At 51.8% G+C, this 23,141-nt stretch overlaps 1 protein-coding gene across 5 annotated transcripts in view; it reads right to left on the minus strand.

The window, feature by feature from the left end:
* Positions 1-23,141, minus strand: part of CACNB4 (calcium voltage-gated channel auxiliary subunit beta 4) — a 125,785-nt gene that overhangs the window by 63,162 nt on the left and 39,482 nt on the right. The window contains exon 1 of one of the 5 annotated variants that reach the window (XM_064154970.1): positions 20,357-20,581. The exons of the other annotated variants lie outside the window; for them this stretch is intronic. Within the exon in view, the coding sequence (XP_064011040.1) occupies positions 20,357-20,401 (45 nt within the window). The 5' untranslated portion in view covers positions 20,402-20,581. Of the gene's footprint in view, positions 1-20,356; positions 20,582-23,141 lie in introns of those variants that run through there. 5 annotated transcript variants of the gene reach the window in all.

The raw sequence follows: 23,141 nt of genomic DNA on the forward strand, positions 1-23,141 counted from the left end.
TGGAGCACAGGAATCCCAGCCAGAGCTGGGCTTTTTCATCACTGCTACACCAAATTCTTCACCAGGAGGGTGGTGAGACACTGGAACAGGTCGTCCAGAGAGGCTGTGAAGACTCCAAGCCTGGGACTGTCCAAATGCTGCTTGGATGGGGCCTTGAGCAACCTGTTCTAGTAGGAATCATCCCTGCCTGTGGCAGAGGAACTGGAACTAGGTGAGCAGAGAGCTCAAGTCTTACAAGGAGCAGCTGAGGGAAGTGGAGTTCTTTACTGTGGAGAACAGGAGGCTGAGGGGAGAGCTCACTGCTCTCTACAACTCCCTGAAAGAATTTCTTTCCAGTACCCACTCTCAGTCTCCCCTCTCCCAGCCCAAAGTCACTGCCTCTCATCCTGTCAGTACAAACCCTTGTCAGAAGTCCCTCCCCAGCCCTCCTGTAGCCCCCTTCAGGTACTGGAAGGCTGCCTTAAGGTCTCCCTGAAGCCTTCTCTTCTCCAGGCTGAACAAACCCAACTCTCTCAGCCTGTTCCCACAGGGGAGGTTCTACAGCCCTGGGATCATCTTTGTGGCCTCTTCTGGACCCACTCCAACAGTTCCATGCCCTCCTTGTGCTGGGGGCACCAGAACTGGAGGCAGTGCTGCAGGTGAGGTCTCAGCAGAGCAGAGGGGCAGAATCCCCTCCCTGTGCTGCTGCTCTCCCAGCACACAGCTGCCTGCTGGGCTGCCAGGGCCCATTGCTGGCTCATGAGGAGTTTGTCCCCAACTGACACCCTAAGCCCTTCTCCTTCAGACTGCTACAGAGCCACCACTCACCCAGCCTGGATCTGTGCTTTGGATTGCCCAGACCAAGCTGCAGGACTTTGCATTTGGCCTTGCTGAATTTCATGGGCCAAGCTCTGCAGCCTGTGCAAGCCCCTCTGGAAGGCATCCCTTCCCTCCAGCATGTCAACCAGGCCACACAGCTTGGTGCCACCTAATCCTTAGGACTACCATGAGCTCATGACAAACTCTTGCAGTTCCCCACAGCACAGCAAGAGTTATTTAGAGAGAGTTATTTAGTCTGACAGTTATTTAGAGAGTAAAAAATTAGAAACTCCAAGACAAAATCCTTTCTCTTTAATAACTGCCTAAAGTATTATCTCCAAATGGCTTCTCAATTAAATGGCTTAAGAGAAACAATTTAATATCCCCTCTTACTAGCATCCAATAAGCATTCCAATCCAGAAGGAGGAGGAAAAAAACCCTCTAGGAATCCCTAACACATCCACAACCTCTTCTGATTTGGCAAAAGCAATAACTGAGGCAGTCACTGAGGATCTAATAACTGAGACAGACACAGAGGATCTAATTTGGCACGTAAAAATTCCCTCTCTTGCCAAAATTCTCACATGCATCAGCAGCACAAGCTTCCAGAAGCAGCAAACAGGACAACCTTAAGCACCTGGATGTTGTTCTTGGCTGAAAGGAGCAGCAGAGGGAAAAAAAAAGCCTTGTCAGGAGGGGAAGGTGTCAAAAGCTTGACAAGATTGAAAGCCCTTATTTTGGTGGAAAGCTTTCTTCATTACTGTGGGATGTTCTAGAAGAGGTGTCCCTGTTCCAAAAACACCCAAACCTGTTACTGCTGTCAAGGGTTCTGCCAGCAGACCCTGGAAATCTGCACTGAGATGGACCCAGAAAGGCTGGGAGTGAAGCCAGGGCTGGGTCAAAGGTATGGAAAACATCCAGCAGAAAGAAGAAAAACATTCAAAGCTGAAAATCACAAGGAAGGAACTTGTGGGAGATGGAAGGAAGGTGGTTGTCTACTCACAACCACCCTTGTGCTGCTATTAGTCTGAATCAGTTCCCATTGGATAGGTGAGGACCTCACTGGAGTGTGCAAAGCCCTTCCTTGCACTCCCAAAGAATGAAGAGGATGAGAGGAAGGATGAAAAAGAAAAGGCAGGCTGAAGGATGAAAACCTGAACATAGAAGATTTCATCTCCACATGAGGAGAAACTTCTTTACAGTGAGGGTGACAGCACTGGAGCAGGCTGCCCAGAGAGGTTGGGGAGTCTCTTTGATGGAGATTTTCCAAACCCTGGACTCAGCACTGGTCAGGCCACACCTTGAATCCTGTGTCCAGTTCTGGGCTCCTCCATTCAAGAGAGATGTTGAGGTGCTGGAAGGTGTCCAGAGAAGGGCAGCAAGGCTGGGGAGGGGCCTGGAGAGCACAGCCCTGTGAGGAGAGGCTGAGGGAGCTGGGGGTGTGCAGCCTGCAGCAGAGGAGGCTCAGGGCAGAGCTCATTGCTGTCTGCAGCTCCCTGAAGGGAGGCTGTAGCCAGGTGGGGTTGGGCTCTGCTGCCAGGCAACCAGCAACAGAAGAAGTGGACACAGTCTCAAGTTGTGCCAGGGGAGGTCTAGGCTGGATGTTGTTAGGAAGTTGTTGGCAGAGAGAGTGATTGGCATTGGAATGGGCTGCCCAGGGAGGTGGTGGAGTTGTTGTGCCTGGAGGTGTTGAAGCCAAGCCTGGCTGGGGCACTTAGTGCCATGGTCTGGTTGATTGGCCAGGGCTGGGTGCTAGGTTGGACTGGCTGAGCTTGGAGGTCTCTTCCAACCTGCTTGACTCTATGATTCTAACCCATCTGGATGCATTCCTGTGTGGACTATCCTGAGTAATCCTGCTTTTGGCAGGGGGAGTGGACACAATGATGTCTGGAGGTCCCTTCCAACCTCTAACATTATTTGATTCTGCAACCTTCCTTTCTGCCCTGAGATCACAAAGCAAAAGCCTCAGGGCTTGATGCTTTGGTAGACAACATTCTGTTCAGTTTTGGAGCCCTCACTCCAAGAAGGGCACTGAGTTGGTGTTGCTGGAGAAGGGTTGGACTTGATAATCTTAGAGAGCTTTTGCAACTGAAACAAGTCTGTGATTCTATGGCAGGCTACTCCTGCTGGCCAGAGAAGCCTTTGACTTCCACTGCAGCTGTGCTAACAAAGCAGTTCAAAGCCATGCCCAGATGATGTTGATCTAAACAGACCAACAATACCCACACGTCCCTCCTGTAACAGCAGAGGCTGGGGATGAACACACACACACTCAGCTACATCCCCTCTATGTATCCATGCCCTGATGGCACCCAACAGATCTGCATGCTCCAGAAAACTCTCTGCAAGCCCAAGTGCTCTGTGCTGTGGCAGGAAGGAAATGCTGGGATTAAACTCACATTTTCACCACTGCATTCCAGCATTAACTCAGGGTTTTGTCTTTCATCCTTTATGTGCATTTGCAGAGAGCTTTCCATGCCAGGAGCCAGCTCCCTGGCAGCTGTAGGGCTGCACTCTCCCCTGGGATCAGGTCTGTGTTCAGCTGCTGTGTATTTCCCAATCCCCACAGCACAGAAGCTGCAGGAGAATTCAGTGAGTAAAGAGCTCTCCCCGAGTCTGCTTTGTCAACCCTCTCGTGTGCCATCAGCTCCACGCAGAGGGCACAGCAGTGCTGTACCCTGCTGCTCAGCCAGCTCCTCTCCTTCTGCCCAGCATCCTTCTCCAGGTTGGCAGCAGGTGGGAAGGCTGCAGAGACAGGAGGCAGTGTGGAGGAGGAGGCCTCATGCTGTGCTCCAGCAGCATTTTCCAGCCCAGCCAGAGAATGGATGAGCCCCGAGGGGCACTTCTTGCTGAAGGGATGAGCCAGCACAGCACAGCTCCAGAGGAAGGGGCTGCCAGTGGCAACTGGGGGTGGCAGAGCCCACGTACAGCATTTGAAGGGGGCTACAGGAGAGCGTCTCCTTAGCATCAACTGATAGAAGGAGAGGAAATGGTCTGAAATTGCACCAGGAGAGGTTTAGACTGGAGAGGAGGAACAATTTCTTTGCTGCAAGGATGGTCAGGCACTGGCACAGGCTGTCCAGGGAGATGGTGGAGTCACCATCCCTGGAGCTGTTCAAGAAACCTGTGGCCATGGCACTCTGGGACATGGTGGTGTTGGGTTGATGACTCAGTTATCTTGGAGGGCATTTCCAGACAAAACAATTCTGTGGAGAGAGACTTGTTACAGAGGCATAGAGGAGTGATGACTTTCAACTGGAAGAAGTTGGATTTAGATGAGATGTTAGGAAGAAATTCTTCCCCATGAAGGTGGTGAGGCAATGATTGTCCAGAGAAGCTGCGGAGGATCCAAGCCATAAAGTGTTCAAAACCAGGTTAGATGAGGTCTTGAGCAAGCTGGTCTAGTAGGAGGTGTCTCTGCCCATGGCAGAAGGCTCTAAGTAGATGATCCTCTTTCAATCCAAACCATTCTATGATTCTGCAGTTCCTCCTCAGCCTTAGAGAAGCAAGAGCAGCTAGCACAGGGATGCAGTCAGAGAGGTGGCAGGGTGCTTGCTGTCCCCTGCATGGGCACCCCAGCCAGCACAAGCTGTACTCTCATGTATGGATGGAGGAGCTGAGCACTTTGACTTGGGGTACTCACACTCCTCTTCCATCCCTCTGAGGGTTTACCTCACCCTTCTGCTCAGAGCCATCTCCTAAAGGAGGATCTTTACCCAGCTCTATCAGCAGAGTCAGAAGTACAAAATCCTGGATTGTCTCTTGTCTGCCTTCTCTTTGGAGGCTACTTCATGTATCTCTTCTCCAGAAACAGAGCTCCTTTTAAATTCCTACTGCACTGTAGATCTTTGCAGGGCATACTGTGGGCAGGGAACTGCAGAGCAAGCATGCTGTCATCACAGGCACAGCCAAGATTCAAGCTGTTCCTGGTTGACACTTGGATCTGGATCGCTCCCGAGTTGCGGTTCTGCTGCCCTGAGGCAGCCCCTTCCCGATCTCCATCCTGCAGCTCACACTGGGCTCAGAGTTGGAAAGGAGCTGTGCAAGCTGACACACCAACAAATGGCCAAATAACTGAGAGGGAAAACAGTGCTGAGCCTTAGGGAGAAGAGACTCTTCTTCCTCCTCAGGCAGCGAGCAGTGAGGCTGCTCGTGCAGCTTGGCCATCTCAGAGAGTCATAGAATTGTTTTGCTTGGAGAAGACCTCTAAGAGCCTCTAGTCCAAGCACTGACCTAACACCAGCATGGCCATTAAACCACGTCCTGCAACGAGCAGGGACAGTTGCAACAGGGTCAGGTTGCTCAGAGCCCCTTCCAGCCTGGCTCTGAATGTTTCCTGGGATGGGTCTTCTACCGCCTCTTTAGACAACCTGGGCCAGGGTCTCACCGCCCAAGGGATCAGGCCCAGCCAGCATGGGTCCTGCCTCACCAACCTGATCTCCTTTTATGATCAGGTTACCTGCCTGGTGAATGTGGGGCAGGCTGTGGATGTAGTCTACTTGGACTTCAGCAAAGCCTTTGACACTGTCTGCCACAAGAAGCTCCTAGCCAAGCTGGCAGCTCATGGTTTGGACAGATTCACTCTGTGCTGGATCAAGAACTGGCTGGATGGCAGAGCTCAGAGAGTGGTGGTGAATGGTGCCACAGCCAGTTGGCAGCTGTCACTAGTGGTGTTCCCCAAGGATCAGTGCTGGGCACAGTCCTGTTCAATAGCTTTATTGATGATCTGGACGAGGGGATTGAGTCCAGCATCAGTAAGTTTGCAGATGACACCAAGCTAGGAGCAGGTGTTGATCTGTTGGAAGGTAGGAGAGCCCTGCAGAGGGACCTGGCCAGGCTGGATGGGTGGGCAGAGGCCAATGGGATGAGACTGAACAAGGCCAAGTGCAGGGTTCTGCACTTTGGCCACAACAACCCCAAGCAGTGCTACAGGCTGGGGACAGAGTGGCTGAGAGCAGGCAGGCAGAGAGGGACCTGGGGGTGCTGGTAGAGAGTAGCTGAAGATGAGGCAGCAGTGTGCCCAGGTGGGCAGCAGAGCCAATGGCATCCTGGCCTGCATCAGGAGCAGTGTGGCCAGTAGGACAAGGGAGGTTCTTGTGCCCCTGTGCTCAGCACTGCTCAGGCCACACCTTGAGTGCTGTGTCCAGTTCTGGGCCCCTCAATTCAAGAAAGATGCTGAGGTGCTGGAACATGTCCAGAGAAGGGCAACAAAGCTGGTGAGGGGCCTGGAGCACAAATCCTATGAGGAGAGGCTGAGGGAGCTGGGGGTGTTTAGCCTGGAGAAGAGGAGGCTCAGGGGTGATCTTATTATTGTCTACAACTACCTGAAGGGGCATTGTAGCCAGGTGGGGGGTGGCCTCTTCTCCCAGGTAACCAGCAATAGAAAAGGGGACACAGTCTCAAGTTGTGCCAGGGTAGGTCTAGGCTGGATGTTAGGAAGAAGTTCTTCACAGAGAGAGTGACTGGCATTGGAATGGGCTGCCCAGGGAGGTGGTGGAGGCACCATCCCTGGGGGTGTTCAAGCAAAGCCTGGATGAGGCACTTAGTGCCATGGTCTGGTTGACTGGATAGGGCTGGGTGCTAGGTTGGACTGGATGAGCCTGGAGGTCTCTTCCAACCTGGTTGATTCTATGATTCTATGAGGTATCACGTAAAATGTTTCCCTCGTATCTCAGCTGATCTGACAGGAGGGATGAGGAAAAAGAGAGGAGCAGGATCTGGCATGTCCTTCCTGGCAGCCACAGCTCCTCTCAGAGCCACATTGTGTGTCAGCAGCACAGCTGCAGTACAGAGCAAACCAGAGAGAGCCTCGCTCTGGGAGAGTGGAGCGAAAAAACACGACAGCAAAAGAAGAAATCAAACCCTCCAAATACATCTGAGACCTCCAAAGACTGCAGCAGACTCAGGCAGGCAGCCACTTGGGAAACCACTTTGCTGATTTCCTTCCTGAAAAGGTTTGCTGAAGGAAAGCTGCTCAAGCTGGCAGCTGCTGAGAAGGAGCTCCTGCACCTACTGCAGCGTGGCCAGGCGGGTTAAGAGGCAACACGACCGAAGGGACCAAGGAGCTCATGGCTGGCCTCAGGACTTTGGAGCTGCACCTCCCACTGAAATCACAGCATTACAGATTGCATCGGGTCAGAAGGGACTCTCAAAGCTCATCTTGGCTAAGCCCCCCGCAGTCAGCAGGGACATGGGCAACCAGAGCAGGCTGCTCAGAGCCTTGTTTGCAGCCTGCACCATCTAAGTCTGCAGGAAGTGCCAGAGTGAGGAGGGTAGTGTGGGACACTTCTCATCTGACAGCAAGGTGGGGAGGTTTATATGGAATGGAGAGGCACTGCTTTGGTTCCAAGCCAGCAAAAAGTAAGCACTTGTATGAGAGAGACTCAGAAGAGAAGGCAGCAGCTAAGCATTTAGCAAGGCTCTTAAACAGGGCCACAAGGATGAAGCACCTCTGCTGTGAGGATAGGCTGAGGAAGCTGGGGGTCTTCAGCCTGGAGAATCATAGAGTCAACCAGGTTGGAAGAGACCTCCAAGCTCATCCACTCCAACCTAGCACCCAGCCCTATCCAGTCAACCAGACCATGGCACTAAGTGCCCCAGCCAGGCTTTTCTTGAACACCTCCAGGCACAGCGACTCCACCACCTCCCTGGGCAGCCCATTCCAATGCCAATCACTCTCTCTGACAACAACTTCCTCCTAACATCCAGCCTAGACCTACCCCAGCACAACTTGAGACTGTGTCCCCTTGTTCTGTTGCTGCTTGCCTGAAGACTCCAAGGGACCTCAGAGCTGCCTTCCAGTACCTGAAGGGATCCCACAGGAAGGCTGGAGAGGGATTTTCATAAGGGCATCCAGTAACAGGACAAGGGGGAATGGTTTGAAACTCAGGAGAGTAGGGTTAGGCTGGACCTTAGGAAGAAGTTCTTCAGCACGAGAGTGGTGAGACATTGGAACAGGTTGCCCAAGGAGGGTGTGGATGTTCCCTCCCTGGGGGTGTTCAAAGCCAGGATGCATGGGGCCTTGAGCAATCAAGCCTAGTTGAGAGATGTCCCTGTGTATGTCAGGGAGGTTGGAGTAGATCACAGAATCAACCAGGTCGGAAGAGACCTCCAAGATGATCTGTAAGACCCTTCCATCCTAAGCCATGCTACCGCTCCAAGTTGTAACACCACAGCTACTCACCACTTCCTACAACTCTACTTGCTCCTTGGCACTGAAAGTGAAAACTAAGAGACAATTAAAAGCAGGCTGGAAAAAGGCAGGGGGAGGCAGACTAACTGATAGATTCTGTTTTTCCACCTGTCAATACCATGTTCATTTTCTGCTGACATGGATAAAAGGTGCCCAATCCCAATATTCCTGCTTTATGGTGTGTAAAACCACCTTGAGGACACTGCAGCTGTGACACTGGGGATGAAGGAACTTCTATCTTGGCAGAACCTTGGAAAATTAATATCCACTCAAAGAACTTCACTCATTTTTCTTTTTTAAGCCAGCTAAGGTCATTTTTGCTTAAGGAACAAGAGCTCCTGCTCTTGTGGAGGGAGCTCCTGGTCTTCTCCAGGCAGCAGACTGCCCTCTATGCACATCCACTAGTAGATCCACATAGAAAATGACATCAGGGATCTTTGCTCAGCAGCTTTCTTGCAGGGCTGGATCAATTCTCTCATCTCTTCACAGGCTATGAGGAAACAAAGCACGCAGAGGAACTTGGCAAGAGAAAAATCTCAGAGGAACAAAGTTACTATGTTTGACTCTGGGGTCTCCAGCACAAGAAGGACATGGATCTGCTGAGCAGGTCTAGAGAAGGGGACCATGGAGATGATGAGGAGGATGGAGGTCCTGCTCTATGAGGACAGGCTGAGTGAGTTGCTCAGCCTCGAGAAGAGAAGGCTCCAGGGAGACCTCAGAGCAGCCACCCAGAATTTGAAGGGTGGTACAGGAGAGCTGGGGAGAGACTTTTGACAAAGGAAAGAAATGGCAGGATAAGAGGTGATGGTTTCAGACTGGAAGGTGGATTTAGATTAGCCATTAAGAAAAAATTCTTCCCCATGAGGGTGGTGAGGCTCAGAGAAGTTTTGGAGGCTCCAAGCCTGGAAGTGTTCAAAGCCAGGTTGGATGAGGCCTTGAGCAACCTGGTCTAGTGGAAGGTGTCCCTGCCCATGGCAGGGGGTTGGAACTGGAGGATCTTTAGGACCCCTTCCAAACCAGACCATTGGAATGGGCTGCCCAGGGAGGTGGTGGAGTCACTGTCCCTGGAGGTGTTGAAGCAAAGCCTGGCTGAGGCACTTTGTGCCATGGTCTGGTTGATTGGCCAGGGCTGGGTGCTAGGTTGGACTGGATGAGCTTGGAGCTCTCTTCCAACCTGGCTGATTCTATGATCCTAGGATTCAGTGACTGGCTGCAGTTGAGTGGAGGCCACAAGATAGAGCCATCAGAACATGCTGGTGGACAGAACTCTCCCCCTTCTTGCTGCTCTGGAAGTTCTCCTCCAACTTTCATAGAGCAACAGAACAGCTGAGGTTGGAGGTGGCCTACTGAGCCCCAGCTCCCCTAGATACACATGGACTTACAGACACATGTCTGTGTGTACAGGGACACAGACTCAGCAGCTGTGCACAAGCAGGATGTCAGGAGCAGAGCCAAGGGAAGGGAAGATGGAAGCTTAGAGGAAAGGGAAGTCATGAAAGATGCAGGACTGAGGAAATGCAGGCAGTGTGCTTGCAGGCACTCTCCTCTAACCCACCCAGCTGCCCACATCTCCTTCCAGTTTTCCACAGCTGCTGGCTCATGCCCTTCTGCAAAGGAGAGAGCCCTCCCCAGAGAAAAGAAGGCACAAACCAGCACCCCAGGACACTACGTGGTGAGGCTTAACGGCTTCAGGGAGGGAGCTGCAGTCCAATCTTTCTTTGCTTGCTTTGGCTTATGAAACAATCAGCAGGAAGCTCCCTCTAAGCCACATTCCCAGCTTTACACAAGGAGTTCCATCAGGAGTGACTGGCAGGCAGCTAAATCCATTTGGCACGCACGCCTCCATGATCTGAGAGATGTCATGAGTGAAGAGATGTAAGATGCTCACCAGCAATGCACCTCCCCTGAAAGAGGGAAGCCACCTGGACAACAGCAAAGCCTGTGCCTACCAACCTCTTCAATGTGCTCCATGCAGGAGCACCAACAGACTGCAGCTGAATGTTAAACAGATGTTGTCACGGGAAGAGAGAAGGGACATGGCAAAATCAGACACTCAAGGACTGAAAGCACTTCACTGCTGGCATGAAAATCAGTGGCAAAGCTCTGTGGAAAAACACAAACCAGATCTGATGGAGGTTTGCAAGCAAATCTTGACACCACCTGGGATGCCTACAGAATCCCTCAGCACTTGGCCAGCTCAATGACATTTTGCAATGACTTGGTGGATTCCAGATGCCTGTGACCAGTTGTCAGGCTTGTCCTCTTGGTCAGATAATCTGTGTTTGTGCACACTGCTCATGTTTAAACCCAGGCTCTTCCATCTCTGCAAATGGAAAAGCATCTACCAGCTCAGCCTCTCACCAGCACAACGTGTCTGAGGGAGATAGGCAAGCAAGCCACGACATCAACAAATCCTAGGTTAAGCTTCTCCTCTTGTTATTTATGATTTCTGTGATGTGTTCCTTCAGCACCAGAGTCACAACCCTCCCCCAGCTGCCCTTGAGCCCAGTGAGAGTTGTTTGTGCCTCCTATCAGCAGCATTTTCTTCAGCACTGAGGGATTTTTGCAGCCATCTGCAAGCCAGGATCAGCACATTTGTGAGAAGTCCTTGTGATTTCAGCTGCACTCCACAGTCACAGGATCCCAGCACGCTGGGGGTTGGAAGGGACCTCTGGAGATCATCCAGTCCAACCCCCCTGCTAAAGCAGGGACACTCACAGCAGCTTGCCCAGCAGCACAATGGTCAGCTGGCTTTGGAAGCTCTCCAGAGGAGGAGACTCCACAACCTCTTTGGGCAGCCTGCTCCAGCATCCTCACACCAAACAAGTTTCTCCTCCTCTTCAAGTGGAACCTCCTGGCTTCCACTTTGTGCTCATTGCCCTGGGCACCACTGAAAAGAGTCTGGGGCCCCTGCTTTTTTTTAGCTGTTGATCAGCATCGAGAAGATCTCCTCTGGGGCTTCTCTTCTCCAGGCTCAGCAGCCCCAGGGCCTTTCCTGCTCACAAGATGGTCCAGGCCCCCCAGCCATATGCTGCAGTGACAATGCTGTATCCTGCAATCCCACCCTAGACATTGCAGTGCCATCCAGCATTTCCAACTCCCTGCTAAGCCCTGGTGTTCCAAGGCTGCAGGAACTGCTCTGGAGTCCAGGCAGGCTCCTGCAGCCCTTCTCAGTGCCCCTTTTACGGCAAACTGAACATTGGCTGCCAGCATCACTCTCACCAGTGTTTAACTCCTGTAAACACCAAAGGACTCACAGAGATCTGGGCATGAATCCCACTAGAAGCATTTATCTACTTCTTGGTGACAGGAGTGCTTGTCTAGTACCTTTGATGGAAGAACATCATCCTGGCTTACAAACCAGTAAAGAGAAAGTCCTGCTTCTCTGTGTGTGTGCACCAAGAGTCCCCTCTAGCATCAGCAGCAGGAGGCAAGTTATGGATGCAGGGATGAGAAGAACTTGACAGAAACCAGAGCTGGGTGAAATGCAAGTCAAAGGGCTAAGAGAGGTCACAAAAGTAAGGTGTATGTACGGCTTAGAAGCAAAATATGCTGAAGAAAAAGCAGTTATCAACAAAATATTCTACGACAGAGAGTTATAGGGCAAATAAGCAGCACCTTTCCTCCTCCTTTAGACATCACAGAGGTACCATGCAGAAATCCAACCAGTATTTAAAGATGAACTTCCCTACCCAAAAGATGAAGGCATAAATTGAATGGCAACCTCAATCACAGAATGCATCACGTTGGAAGAGACCCTCAGAAGTCACCTTGTCCAGTTCCCCTGCAGGCAGCAGGGACATCTCTTAAATGCTTCCTAAAGATTTTTCTTTGATATGTACCTAAAGAAACATTTCTTCCCCAAAAGAGTTGTCAAGCTGTGGAACAAGCTGGGCAGGGAAGTGGTGAAAGCCTCATCTATGGGGAGGCTTCAAAGCAGTGAAGATGTAGTGCTGAGGGACATGGTTTAGAGGTGGACTTGGTAGTGCTGGATTAATGGTGGGACTGGATGATCATCAAGGTCTTTTTCCAGCCTAAACAAATCCATGATTCCATTATCCCAACGAGATCAGGATGACTGCTGCCCTGAACACAAGGAGGAAGAGGATGACCTGCAGGGGAAGCACTGGAGCAAGTGCTGCAGGCTGTCACCAGCTCCTGCTGCTGAGTGAGGCTGAGCAGAACCCTCTCTTCCTTCCACACAGGCACCACCTCATGGCCATCCAGCATGGGCTTCTCACCCAGAATTGGCCCAGGCCACTTCTCACTCTCTCCCTGCTGCAAAACCAAGCTGAAGTTCTACCCAAAGGCAGCCATTTCCAACAGTAATCCAGATAGAGCCTCTCGTGAGCTGACAAGTGTTAAGAGTTCCAGCTCCTAAGAGGTGAGGAAAACCACTGCACATGCTCTGCTCTTACTCTGAAATGAGTTCTGGAGGTAAACCCAAGCAATCCAGAAGGAACTGGTCTGATAGTTCCACCAGTGCAAAATGGGTGACGTTTATCACAGTAGGTGCCCTTCCCCATCAACTGCTGGGGCTGGGAAGGGTTCTGCCTTCATGGCTGCTTGGTGCTAACTCCTGGAGAGCCTTCTTCAGTCATCACAGAACAGTTTGGGTTGGAAGGGACCTTCAAGATCATCCAGTTCCAATTCCCCTGTCATGGGCTGGGCAGGGACACCTTCCACAGTTGCTCAAGACCCCATCCAACCTGGCCCTGAACACCTCCAGAGAGGTAGCATCCACAGCCTCCCTGGGCAACCTGTGCCAATATCTCACCACACTCACTGCAAAGATTTTCTTCCTAATTTGCAGGCTGAATCTGCCCTCTGCCAGCTCAAAGAACATGGAATTGACAGGGGAATTTCTCCTGGGAAGGTTCCACAGGAGCTTGTTTCTGATAGAGATGGATTCCATACTGAAACCAAAGAGCACTGAGAAATTCTGGACTGATCGATCAAGCAGCACTCAAACCTTGCCCCACCATAAATCAGCTCTTAGTTTACAGCTGTGAAGTGAAGCAGTGTTATTTGCTTTCCCACTGAATCTCACTGTCTTCAACCCTCTGTGCTAACGGGGTTTTATGTCCTCTTCTCTTGTTCTCATGAACAAAAGCCACACTTGCCCCCAAGGCATGCAAGCTTTCCTTCCCAAATGGGTGACCCTGTTTGAAACAATTCAAATCACTCAAAAAAACCTCCCCAGAATCAGACAACAGGGAAAAATCACAAGGCAAAAATCTTCATGGGGAAAATGTTTCTGTCTATTATAGAATTGAGATGGAAGGGCATTCTAAGCTCACCCAGTCCAACCAGCAACCCAGCACCACCATGGCCATTAAACCATGTCCCAGAGTGCCATGGCCACACATTTCTCAAACACTTCAAGGGTTGGGCACTCCACCACCTCCTGCAGCCTGTTCCAGTTCTGGGCCCTCAATTCAAGAGAGATGTTGAGGTGCTGGAAGGTGTCCAGAGAAGGGCAGCAAGGCTGGTGAGGGGCCTGGAGCACAGCCCTGTGAGGAGAGGCTGAGGGAGCTGGGGGTGTACAGCCTGCAGAAGAGAAGGCTCAGGGCAGAGCTCATTGCTGGCTACAACTACCTGAAGGGACATCGTACCTAGGTGGGGTTGGGCTCTTCTGCCAGGCAAGCAGCAATAGAACAAGGGGACAGAGTCTGAAGCTGTGCCAGGGGAGGTCTAGGCTGGATGTTAGGAGGAAGTTGTTGTCAGAGAGAGTGATTGGCATTGGAAAGGGCTGCCCAGGGAGGTGGTGGAGTTGCTGTGCCTGGAGGTGTTGAAGCAAAGCCTGGCTGGGGCACTTAGTGCCATGGTCTGGTTGACTGGCCAGGGCAATAGGTTGGACTGGCTGAGCTTGGAGGTCTCTTCCAACCTGGTTGATTCTATGATTCCAATGCCTGACCACTCTGGCAGCAAAGAAATTGTTCCTCATCTCCAACATAAACCTCCCCTGGCACAATTTCAGGCCACTTCTCATTCTATCACCTAATACTAGGGAGAAGAGCCCAACCCCCACCTCACTCCAGCCTCCTCTCAGGGAGCTGCAGAGAGCAATGAGGTCTCCCCTTCTCCAGATTAAACACTCCCAGTTCCCTCAGCTGCTCCTTCTCCAGACCCTCCACCAACTCTGTTGCCCTTCTATGATCAAGCATCTTCCACCACTCCCTGTGGTCATTGTAAGGGCACTTTCACCTCCAGAAGTTATTTCCTTATTTCTGCACCTCTTTTCCTTAATGAGGGAAGTACTTTTCGACTACAAAGGCTGGTAGAGTTGGTTGGGTTTTATTTTCAGCCTCAGCAGTGTAATTTTCCTCCTCCAAAAGGCCTCACACTAACTCGTGCATCATCTGCTTCACATTAATCATCACAGCTGGGGAGGGACTGCAACACCCATGCACACACTCATGTCTTTAGATCTGCATAAACAAAAATAGGTGTTTTGCTCAGGGTTGTATAGATATGGACACACACAAACACGCTGTAATAACAGCTTCAGTTACAAGGATTAGCTGTGTATCTGCTCCCTCTTCAAACCTGCCATTTAAGAGGAAAAATCCACCTGCATACTTCCTAGAGCACTCCATGATTCATTATCCCGGTGTGGGCCATAGCAGAACCAATTCTGGTCAGGGTTGGGACTTATCAGCTCAGGCTATGCCCACTGAGACACTTGCCTCACTGGCAAGTTCAGGGCAGACTGGCACAGGAGCTGCTTCCAGCAGGCAGAAGCTGATGGGGAGAGGTCCTGCCAAGGGCTGGCTGCAGAAAGGCTCTGCCTGACACTTGCTCCTCTGCACACCAAGGGCACTGCCACAGCTTGTGCCACACCTTGGAGGGCAGCAAGGCAGAGCTGGCACCTGTGGGGGGGAGCAGCCAGGACAGGTGAGCCTCAAGTGCCCAACAAGGGATTGCAGCCCATGGATGGCATCTTCAGTGTCAAGCTGAGGGATTCTCAGGGCCAAGCCTCTTCTTCCCTGGTTGTGTCCCAGCAGGACTCTGTCCCTTCTGCTTTCCATCCCCATCCCTGTGTTACTCAATCCAGCTCCAGAAACCAGATCCCAAGCGCAGTTCCAAATTGCTGCTGAGTCCAAACTGGTACTTGCCCGGTGCCTGTCCCCAGCACCAGTGGTGCCAATGGTGCCCTTATTGCCCTCAGGGGTTGTGTTCCCTGATGGTTTGTGTCTCTCTGTCTCTTTAATGTCCTTGTTCTTTCTATCCCAGCTGTTTGAGTTTCTTCTCCAGCACATCAGCCTCTCTCCCTTCTTGCCTCAGAGAAGGCAGAGGGCTTCCTGGAGAGCCTCTGGCACCACTCTGGTGGCCAGACCTGATCCTATGTAAACTGCTAGTTATTAATTAGGTGTAAATTCAGCACATAGCTCAGCATCTCTATCTCTAAATGCTAAGATCTTATAGTACCTTTCCAGAAGTGAGCACAAATGCTCTGTGCAAGCGCCACACACTGATGTTTGATCTTTCCCTCCAATGCAAGCTCAAATGCCATGCAGATGGGTAGAGTTTTATTCCTGAAGATCTCTCTTCATGGATTTTGAAGTCACTGCCATCCAGCTTATTCCTAACTGCACCACTACCAGTGCAGCTGGAAGCAGTTCAGAGGCACTCAGCAGCACACATCTATTTCAGTCCAGCACAGACCCATGAAGCTTAACCCTGCTCTTCCCTCTGCTCTCAGACTCACTCTGATAAACCTAGGCCACCTTCAAGCTGCAGGGACAAAGCTGAGTCAGGAGAGTGACTGGAGTTTCATCTCAGCCCCACCACTAGAGAGTTTGGCACAGCCTGAGCTTCAAAGTCCTGCCTGGGAGAACACCTAAAGCATGCTCAGCAGCCACATTCATTTGGCTCACTCCAGAGCAGCTGCCTTCTGAGATGGAGGTTGGAATGGACCTTCTGAGTGAGCACTTCTAGTCCATCAGCTTGTAAACACTTTCTGCTGCTTCAAAGAATAGGATTTCCTCAGCAGCCCTTGGAGCTGCTGGTGGATGAGAAACTGGACGTTCCCCAGCACTGTGAGCCCACTGCCCAGCCCCAGCCGTGTCCTGGGTTGATACCCAGCAGCATGGGTAGGGAGAGGATTCTGCCTCTCTGCTCTGCTGAGATCTCACCTGCGGTGCTGGGGCCAGCTCTGGGTGGTTGGACTTAGATGATCTTTAAGGTCCTTTCCAACCCAAACCATTCTATGACTATGAAATGCAGTGTGAACGAGGTCTGTGTGCAAAAAGCTGGGGGAAGACACACCACAGTTTGTTAGCTCCTAACCTCCTGCCATCAGAATGAGGCTGCATGGGGCTTATCAGGGCAAAAGCCTGCTTTAGGAAGGTGTCACTGTACTACAAATGACTCCTCTTGAGATGGTTTATTTTATTCTAGAAGGATTTTGTGCAAGTGTGAAGCTAGCTAGAATGTTTTGGTGAGAAGAACTGGATTACAGGCTGTGAAAGGGAAACAATGCTGACATCTACTTCACTCATAGGCTTGCTGAGAGGTACAAGAGCAAGAATCCAAACATAGATAAGGTTGTCACTCTCTGTCTGGGCTGTGGGCTGCATTTTTCTCTCTCTAACCTGATTAATCCACCTGCTTCCTAACCCTCCTGGCCAACCCTCCATTCCTCCTTGAGTACAAGGTAATGTCTGGGGTAAGGCAGAGAGGAGTGGGAGAGGCTGGAAGGGTGGTTGGGAGCCCCTCCAGGGGACTCAGGTTTCTGGGAGGGCTGCTGTGTTTCTGTATTACCTTTTACCTTGTATATTTCTGTCTATGACTGTATATATGCTGTAAATATCTGCTTGTATATTGTGCTAAGCTGTAAACATAAAAGCTTCATTCAATTTCCAGAGCCATCCGAGTCTAGTCTGGGTGATTTCTAAAGTGTGTGTGTGGGGGGGGGGGGGGGGGGTGGGTAACACCCAAACCATCACAGATTTCAAGTCGCACGAGCCTTGGATCACATCTCCCTGGGCATCAGGGAAACAAAAGAGCACATCGAGCAAACCAGCTCACAGCTCCTTCAGTCAGCAGCTGCATAACAGCTGGGCTAAGCCTTTCAGGTCCTAAAGCTCAGAAGAACACTGCGGCACCTTCCTCACTCTTTGCAGGCTCGCAGCTATTTTCTCCTCGCAGCAGGGAAGCAGCACTCTCCCCTCCATTTGTTTTGCACTGTATTAATTTGATTACGTTGGCTCTTTTTGGCTTGAAAACAACCCTCCTGTGACCCATCACGCTACCTGTGTGCCAGCATATTGTCTCAGCAGGCATTCTCCAGCCCTGAGTCAGAATCCAACAGAATAATAAGGTAGGAATGTTTGAAGCAAGTGGTTCAGGAGCATAAAGCAAGCGAACACTTGAGGAACTCTGTCTGCTGCGTGGCTGAGCCTTTGGGGTTTACAGCCTTGAGATTTCCTGGGTGAATACCAGAGCTGCTGGAGCGGGTCCAGAGGAGGCCACCAAGATGACAGAGGGCTGAAGAACCTCTCCTATGAAGACAGGCTGAAAGAATTGTTCAGGCTGGAGATGAGAAGGCTCATGGGAGGCCCTAGAGCTGCATTTCAATATCTGAAGAGGACCTACAGGAAGGCTGGGGAGGGGCTGCTTTGAAGGGCCTGTGGGGATAGGAAGAAGGGCAATGGTGTGAAACGAGCAGGGGGGATTTAGGTTGGACAACAGGAGGAAGTTCTTCACAGTGAGAGTGGTGAAATATTGGAACAGATTGCCCAGGGATGTGGTTGAGGCCCCATCTCTGGATTGGTCTTGAGGTGGCCCTGGGCAGCCTAATCTAGTTGGGAGGTGTCCCTGCTGACTACAAGGGGTTTGAACAAGATGGCCTTTGAGGTTCCTTTCCAATCCAATCTAGATTGCTTTTAGGCTTTGGGGTGGTTTTTTGGTCAATGAAAGCTGAGATTCTCACATACTGCCACGATTCTGGAAGTTAAGGCTATCAAAACCATTCCCAGGCACTGAGAGACTGTAAAATTCCAACAGCTGTAACTACAAAAACATCACCATGAACTGGTTAAAAGAGTACTAAGGAACCTGGAAATGTCTTCTTCATCCCAGTCCTTCAAAGTACATAGCTAAAGAGCTTGCTCCTCTTCTCTGCTGCTATCAGGATTCTCACAGTCCAAATCCTAACACAGCTCCCTGTGTAACAGGTCTTCTGCTGTCAGTAAAACTGCCTTTGTCTGGGAGGAAATCACAGATTGCATAAATTTGGAAGGAACTCTCAAAGCTCACCTTGTCCTACCCCCCTGCAGTCAACAGGGACACCTCCAACTAAGTCAGGCTGCCTTACTGCAATACAGGGAGTTAAACATCTCAGAAGCACCCCTGAATCCTACTAGATGTTTACCTGCCTTCTCCAATGAACTTCATATTCTGCCTTCTATAGCTAAAATACTTCCCCTCCAGTAAGCTGTATCCAGCAAGTTAAACCTTCCTAGCCTTGCTACTCCACTTTTCAGTTGTTGTTAAAGAGCATATTTACACTTTGCTGAAAGACTTCACCACCAGCACAAGACAGATTCAGGCTGGAGAACAGTTCTCAGGAATTCACGCTTTGCCTGGTTTACAGAAACATCCAGTTGGATCCTAAAACACATCCCTAAAGGAACCAACACACTCATAGGCACTTGGCATGGCAGCTTGTGAGCAGCAGGGACAGAAAACACGAACCACAAATTAAGACAGGCATGCTAAAAAGGCAGGGATTTCCAAACTGACCCAAAGCAGCAGAGTTTGGAAAGAATTCTGGGCTCTGAGGGATCAGATACAGCAGGTTTCCTCCCAACAGAAGGTTGGGGGTTGAAAGGAACCTCTAGAGACCATGGAGTCCAACCCTCCCTTCCAAAGCAGGGTCACCTAAAGCAGGTCACAAAGGAACACATCCGGATGGGTTTGGAATCTCTCCAGAGAAGGAGAGCCCACAGTCTCTCTGGGCAGCCTGCTCCAGAGCTCTGTCACACTCAGACATCAATAGTTTCTCCTCATGCTGAGGTGGAACTTGCTAGGTTCTACTCTCTATCCATTGCCCCTTTTGCTGTCAGAGGACACCACTGAAAAGACACTGTCCCCTTCATCTCGACACCCACCCCTCAGATATTTACAGCCATCAATAAGATTCACTCTCAGCCTTCTCTTCTCAAGACTAAACAGCCCCAGCTCTCTCAGTCTTTCTTCAAGTCCTTTAATCATCCCCACAGCTCTCCGTTTGACTCTCTCCAGTAGATCCCTGTATCTCTTGAACTGGGGAGCCCAAAACTGGCCACGGCATTCCAGGCGTGATCTCACCGGGGCAGAGCAGAGGGAGACAATCTCCCTACGTGGTGCACCACATTCTCTCATCACCATTCTGCACAGCTGGGGCTGCTTCTCCCTCAGAAACCAAACAGACGCCAGATGAACTTGCTAGTAGGTAGGCAACACGTAGACAGGTAACGCTTTGCAGCCCTAGACCGACACTACCTCATGGTCAGGCAAGGCAAAGAGCCTCCTCTGAAGCCAGCCAGCACCTTGCCCGTTCTCGTGGGGACAGCACATCGCCCCATCCATACGTCTGCGCTGACGTCCGCTCCGGTTTATGTTATCATCTGTGTGTTTTACGAGCTGGCCACAACGCCTTATGTAACAGATCCCTGTTTAACATGGCACGGCGTGCCCAGCGCCGCAGCCAGCCCAGCGCCGGCCCCTGCCCCGACTCAGCTGCCCACCCTCGGGCACAAGCACGGCTTGGATCCCACCGCTGCCAACATCTCTCATTTAGGGTGTCCAGCTCGGACCGCGGTAACGGAGCGGGGAGGGGAGGTTCTGTGCTGCCAGAGAACCATTTTGTGAGGGATGTGATCAGCTTCCCAGCAAGGAAAACTAGGGGCAGGCGGTGGGGAGATCATTGCCAAAGCAACGCCACCAACCTGCCCCAGCTTCTCTGGAGCAACCCCGATGCTGTCACCCCAATGATGCCTCTGCCACCACAGCACCTGCCCCGAGCCTTGTCCCCCGCCAACAGGCTGGCCAGGACACCGCCGGCAGCCCAGCAACTTCTGCGGTCGTTCAGACGAGCAGGGAGCGAGCATTGTGCAATCGGCAGCTCTCAGCTGCTCCGCCGATGAACGCTACGCGGGGCAGGAACCGGCGCTGCCCGCCCCGGGAGCCGCCAGCACACGGCTGCGGGAGCGCAAGCGACGGTGACCGCCGGCAAGCTCTGCCGGGACCCCGAAATACCACTGCTCCCCCCAAATTAGGCAACGGAGGAGCATTTCGAGGGGGTCCCCTTGGCACTCGCCACCTCCACTAACAAAGCCCGTGGGGGGTGGGCTTGCGGGCTCCCCCCCCAGCACTCACCGCCTCCGAGTCTTCAAATCCATGCAGGTACAAATTGTCGTACATGGAGGTCCGCTGACGCCGGGCGCCTCTCTCGGTGCGGAACCGGCGCTGCGGGGGAGGGGAGAGGGGAGGGGGGGAAGAACCGAGAGGCGGCGGAGGCCTGTGCGGCGGCGGGGCCGAGCCTGCCCTCTCAGCGCTGCGGACGCCCCAGCCGCGCCGCCCCGCAGCCCACCCCCGCCGCCGCCTTCCCGCCGCGGCCCGCTCCCCACACCGCCGCGCTACCATTGGCTACGGCGCGCTATCGCCGCGCTGCCATTGGCTGCGGTGCTCCCCTACCGCGCCGCTATTGGCTAAGACGCACTCGCTACCGCCACCACGCGGGGCGCTCGGGAAGCGTCGCTGTCCCCTGCCCGCCGCTTCGCAGCCGCCTCACGGCCCTGGCAAACTAACCGCGGCGGCTGCCTGCTGCTTTTTGCCGGGCTGCCTGAGGCGGCGGCGAGGGCAGGCAAATAACGGGGCCGTTGCTTGCTCGCTTGCTTTCACTGTCGCTGTTTCTTTCTTTCTTTGCCACGACCTCGCTTTTGCGAGATGCCGGAGTACAGCGGCTTGTTTCTGAGGAGAAACACAACAGCCCCCACCACACTCCCCCAAGGTCTGGAAAGAGGCAAAACAAATCCCAAACAGCAAGGCTTAAAATAACGTAAGGCTGGGTCTTATTTACAGCTAAAGGAAGACACAAATTCCTGGTGGAGCTCTCACAGTGAAGTTTCTGGTTCCACCTCATTTCAAGGCACTGGATCATCAGCCACACAGGCTCTGGACCTCAGAGGATGTGTGGCCAAACAGGCAAACCTCAGTGCACAGCTGAGGAAACCACAGCCAGAGAAGCCAACAGAGTCCCCCAGAGAGTGAGGAAGCTGCCAAGTGAGCCCTTCACCTGGAGGTCTCTTGACTTCCCACCTCCTACACTTAACGACTGAGTTTTTCTCCTTCTTGCAGAATCACTGAACAGTGGAGGTGAGAAAGGACCTCCAGAGATCCTCAACCCCCCTGCCAGAGCAGCATCCCCTAGGGTAGTCTGCACAGGAATGCATCCAGGTGGGTTTGGGAAGCCTGCAGAGAAGGAGACTCCACAGCCTCTCTGGGCAGCCTGCTCCAGGGCTCTGCCACCCTCACACCAATAAAGTTTCTCCTCACGTTGAAGTGAAACCTTCTCTGTTCCAGTTTGTATCCATTGCTCCTTGGTTTATTGCTGTGCACCACCAAAAAGAGCTTGGCCCCAGGCACTTGACCCCCACCCCTCAGGTAAATACTGGTCAGATCCCCTCTCAGCCTCCTCCAGACTAAACAGCCCCAGGGCTCTCAGTCTCCCTCCATAAGGAAGATGCTCAGGTCCCCCAATCATCCTCATGGCTTTCATACCATCAGAACTTGTAGTGGGAAAGGACAACACTAGAAAATAGTCATATCTGATAAAACAAAATGAAATCATCATCATCACCATCACAGAGATGTTGTTCCCAGAGCCCAGAGGTGTGATGGAGGCACCATCCCTGGAGACATTTAGAGTCAAACTTGATGTGGCCCTGAACAGCCTGATCGAGCTGGAGGTTCCCCTGCTGACTGCAGAGGGGTTGAACAAGATCACAGAATCATAGAATCATAGAATCAACCAGGTTGGAAGAGACCTCCAAGCTCATCCAGTCCAACCTAGCACCCAGCCCTATCCAATCAACCAGACCATGGCACTAAGTGCCTCATCCAGGCTTTGCTTGAACACCCCTAGGGACGGTGCCTCCACCACCTCCCTGGGCAGCCCATTCCAATGCCAATCACTCTCTCTGTGAAGAACTTCTTCCTAACATCCAGCCTAGACCTACCCTGGCACAACTTGAGACTGTGTCCCCTTGTTCTATTGCTGGTCACCTGGGAGAAGAGGCCACCCCCCACCTGGCTACAATGCCCCTGACCTTTGAGAGGCCCTTCCACCCTGATGCACTCTTCAATCCTGTGAATTTACTTTCTATCCCTATTAAGGCAACTCATCTAAATCTTCAGTGCAATCTGATCCAACATCCCTGTGCTCACACTTCCCATTTGCCTTTTCCGTTCGCTCTATCTACTGTTCCTTCCCAGAAACCTAATTTAGTTCAGCAAAGTTACCACTGATCCCTTGGGAAGTGTCCAGCAGACAGCTGAAGCAAAGCCAAAGGTGTTATTCTCCTCATATTCAACAACTTCTTACCAATTCCATCAAAGATTCCCCAAAGTTATAGTAAGTCTTACTCCCAGTTTACTAAGGCTCCTATGCCCTCCACGTGCTCTTTGCTTGGTTCACATAACCTCTTGGTTTGCAAGACCTTCTGTATTTATCTTCAGCAAGGCCTTCTGTATCTATCCTGCCGAGGAAGCATAGTGCCAGTGATGATCAAGGGAAGAATCTCAGACTTTAGGTCTCTTGACTTGTCCCTCAGCACCACATCTCTGCATCTTTTAGACACCTCCAGGGACAAGGACTCAAGCATGTTTGGTAGTCACAACTCCACAGTCCACAATGAATCCTTTAGATAAGACTAACTTCACTCTTGCACCAAACTTAGCTCCAGTAGATCTCAAATACCACAGTATCACAGTATCACCAAGGTTGGAAGAGACCTCATAGATCATCAAGTCCAACCCTATAGCACAGAGCTCAAGGCTAGACTATGGCACCAAGTGCCACGTCCAATCCTGCCTTGAACAGCTCCAGGGACAGCGACTCCACCACCTCCCCGGGCAGCCCATTCCAGTGTCCAATGACTCT

This window comes from Pogoniulus pusillus, chromosome 2, assembly GCF_015220805.1.
Source record: "Pogoniulus pusillus isolate bPogPus1 chromosome 2, bPogPus1.pri, whole genome shotgun sequence".
In the NCBI taxonomy this organism is placed as follows: Eukaryota; Metazoa; Chordata; class Aves; order Piciformes; family Lybiidae; genus Pogoniulus; species Pogoniulus pusillus.